Source organism: Buceros rhinoceros, unplaced genomic scaffold, assembly GCF_000710305.1.
Source record: "Buceros rhinoceros silvestris isolate BGI_N320 unplaced genomic scaffold, ASM71030v1 scaffold38560, whole genome shotgun sequence".
Taxonomy (NCBI): Eukaryota; Metazoa; Chordata; class Aves; order Bucerotiformes; family Bucerotidae; genus Buceros; species Buceros rhinoceros.
Window position 1 is genome coordinate 1 of NW_010392026.1, and position 3,746 is coordinate 3,746.

At 41.6% G+C, this 3,746-nt stretch overlaps 1 protein-coding gene across 1 annotated transcript in view; it reads left to right on the forward strand.

The window, feature by feature from the left end:
• Positions 1 to 380: 380 nt before the first annotated feature.
• The window catches only part of CCDC176 (coiled-coil domain containing 176), a gene marked incomplete at its 5' end in the record, with an annotated part of 7,805 nt that continues 4,439 nt past the window's right edge, over positions 381 to 3,746 (forward strand). Inside the window, 8 exon segments of the mRNA XM_010143662.1 lie at positions 381 to 461; positions 836 to 909; positions 1,954 to 2,098; positions 2,495 to 2,585; positions 2,588 to 2,663; positions 2,665 to 2,726; positions 3,135 to 3,367; positions 3,369 to 3,382. Coding sequence (XP_010141964.1) covers positions 381 to 461; positions 836 to 909; positions 1,954 to 2,098; positions 2,495 to 2,585; positions 2,588 to 2,663; positions 2,665 to 2,726; positions 3,135 to 3,367; positions 3,369 to 3,382 — 776 coding nt within the window.

Consider the following 3,746-nt stretch of genomic DNA (forward strand, 5'->3'; position numbering starts at 1 on the left):
GGAAACAGCCCCCCCTTTTCAACCTGGGACAGACTGCTTGAGGCATTGGACTTTGACTGATCTGGATGACTGAATTAATAGACAAAGTAAAGCAGATTTCTTAAACTGAGCATTGAAGCGACAAAGTGTGTGTCAGTGACTGTCAGTGATGTGAAAATATGGACACAGGTGAACTATGAAGTGTAAACAAAGCAATAATACAAGTCAGAAGATTTAAGTGAATTTTACAGATTGTGTAAAACTCTGATGAAGACTGTGGGTCGTGCCAAGAAAGACTCCCAAATTTCTTCTTGAAGAGTACATCCACACTTTCAGTTTTATGGCTGAAATAAAACGCTGTTACTAAAGAAGTTTTGGGGTTTGGTTTTTTTAAATCATAGTTAAAAGAGAGTAGGGAGATTTCAAACAGGAGACATCAGGAATTGGTTGTGAGATTGGAGAGGAGGTTTCTTGAAGAAAAGGTAAAGACCGACAGGGAGTTAAACTTCTATTAGAACAAAATTATTTCTCCCAATGACTACTCTGGTTTATGTAGTTTTCACAGTCTTTACTGAGCGTTTTACAATTTCTCATGTCAATACAAGTATGATGAATGAGTGGGAGACTATGTCCAGCTTTCCAAGGAAAAACGTGGAATGTCAAGATCCCAGAAAGGCTGTATTCTCCACTTCTATCCGGATCTTCTTCAGTGTTGTTGGGGATTCATCATTTCTCTAACAAGAAGTTGTGTGAGCTGAAAACTGTGGCTGTAATTTTACAATTTACACTGTTTCAGATTTTAGCTTTGGTGCCACAGGTCTCATGCAAAATTTAAAGAGGCTTTTCTCCCTTTCAGAAAAGACTGGAAGAAGATGTTGAGAAAAAACAAATTGTGATGGCAGAGATGGCCCCGAATGACGCTGCTTTGATGTAGGGGCTTCAGTAAATTTCAGCATTTTTAGATTATTTTATAACCTTCTGGGTAAATTTGTAGCTTGCTATGCTTGAAACTTGTCAGCTTTGCAAAAGTAGTGTAACTTTGTAAAAGTGGCATGAAACAGATAAAAAGAATGAGGCACAAGAGCAGATAAGAAGGATGAAGCACAAGAGCTGGCTGAGACAGATAAGGAGAATGAGGGGCCAGAACAGGCTAAAACCAGACTGGTGGTTTAGCACCAGTCCCTCCCACCACTTTGCATGAGCGACAGACCCGAGGTCAAAAGGCCAGACCCGAGGAAGACTCTTACTTCATCAGAGGATGACTCTTACTTCATCTCTCGACCACCAAGAAACAACCACCAGAGAGCACTACGCGTGGGCCAAGGGGAGGAGACCTAATTAGCACAGCAAGCGGGACAGGGTAGGCGTCTGTATTAGGCGGTAAGGAAACCTTTCGAATACGCGTGCTTTGCTGCTGTGACTACGGGTGGTTCACTGCTGATCGGGGTGCAAGCTGGGTAAGGGAACCCCTCCCTGCCGCACCACGGCGATGCAGAGCTGAATAAAACATACCTGCTTTGCAACCTACCCAGGTTGTGGAGTTTGATTCCGTGCAACAACTTTGTAAGAAACACTTGCTTTTCCCGTTTTCTGCTTTACAAAATCTTTTTAGAACCGTGTTCTAAGTAACAAGTTGCCCGTGTTACTACATGGGCTTTGAAGGGCAAGATCAGTGATGACCTAGGTTGGTTTTATGTTTCAAATGTCAGGATGATGTCAGCACTTACCTTTAAACTCTAAGACTCATGCTGGTTCCAGAGGAGAACTGGAGGTCATATCACAATGATACTGCTGTTTTCTTCACTCTCTCAGTCCAGATACAGGACTAGAAGCAAAGCTATGAAAACTTGGCACAGACCTGTAAGAATTTTACAGCTTTACTCTAAAATTAGGACACTGAAATACTGATTTCAATATAAAAAAAGCAAGAAAGGCTGTGATCAAAACTCTTGGATTTTGATTCCCTCTGTCCAGGCAGCTGAACAGCATTGGGAGAGAGGTGTTTACAGAGAACATTCATCTTCATGAGGCATTTGCTTACCAGCTGAAAGAGAGAACAGAATTGCAGAAAATCAAACAGAAGTTAGGAGAGGACAAAACTGTCCTCTAACAGGAGAAGGTTTCTGCTCAGGTATAATCCAATTTCATTTTCCTCCAGGACGTAGTACAATAGATGTAATTTTACTGAGACTAACCTCTCCTGAACAGACATCTCTGCAGTGACTGAATTCAGAGTTGTCTGAAGAAGAGCACTTAGTTGATCTTAATTATGGAGAGGAAAAAAGGAAGGGTTTCTTATGCTAACCCGCTCAGAATAGGTCTCGCTGTAATGTAACTGCATACCAAGCTTTATCTGACTTCTCTTGTAGACAAACACCTGATCCCAGAGAATTGTTACTCTCCAGTGTGAAGGTGCCAGCATATTTACCACATTGTCAGTGTTGGGGTAAAAAGAAACCATCCAGATTTGGTGCAAATGAAATACAAACCCAAATAATTTCTTCTCATCTGTTAGGAAACCAGTGAGGCTTTGATTCGAAAAAACATCCTACAGATCAATCACCAGAAAGCACAGATTGGTGATCTGCAGGGTAAATTCGAAAAGCTGGGATGGCCATATGTTGCATGACTGAGAGAGAGGCTCAGAAAACACAGCATCAGGCACCAACGGAAAACCAGGCAAGATAAGAAACTGCAGCAACTACTAGAAATGAAGGATCGGGAGATGAACTGGGTGAAGAAACTAGCCTGGAATTGTGGGGATAGCTGGCGATATATCATCTGCTGAAGGTCACGATGTTCTGGATCTGGTGAGCCGTAAGCCGTGGGATTTGTGAACACCTGCAGAAAACACGGCAAAACTACCACCACGTGCTAGGAACCGTTGCAAATAACGGTGAATGTTTTGGGCTAGACTGGTTTGGGAAATAAGGGAGTGAAACTGTGCAAATAAGATAATAGGGTCTTGTTTTTTAGGCTTGTTAGAAGCATGTTAGGACTTGTTGCCGGGTGGCAAATTACTGCTTCTGGGGTAGAGGGTATATAAGGTTTGCTGTGCCTCCAATAAACGTCTTTGACCGCTGAATCTCTGTCCGTCGACTTAATGCGTCAGGGCCTGTGATTGTCGGTTGAAGACGGTGCTTTTTTAATACCCACACGGAATATCTTAAACGAGAGAACTGAAGTGGAAAGGTTCTTCCTAGATGCTCTGGAACATGTGAAGGAGGAGATCATATCCAGTAGAAAGCACTGTAAGAAATAGGCCCAAACTACCTATTACAGAAAAATGATGGAGGCATGTGCAGGAAAGGAAGAATTTGCCAAAATCTAAACATTCAGAAGTAACATAAACAGCACAAATAGTGTGTACAGAGACCTGGAGGAAGCTACAGAAATGCCACTGGTATTGAAACATCAAATACTACTGTCTATCTTTCTAGCTCACCCGAAAAAACCCTTTGCATGATGATGTTGTCTAGATTTAGAATGCTTGTGTAGGCTTCTGTAGTGAGAATAACTGTATGAGGTGTAATATCCCTTCAATTAGTAACGATTTTGTGGACACCTATTTTTCATCAGGCTATCACTTTTTTGGTCATTATTTCTATGGATTAAATTAAAGTTAAGCTCAAAAGAGTTCTTTGCATGTTTTGCCATGTGCTGTGGAATTTCATCTAGAACTTCCAGTATAGATGTTGCTTCTACATTTACCTTGAATAATTATTGTTGCTCCTCTAACCTTTTTGGTTTTCCAGGCATTGCTCTTC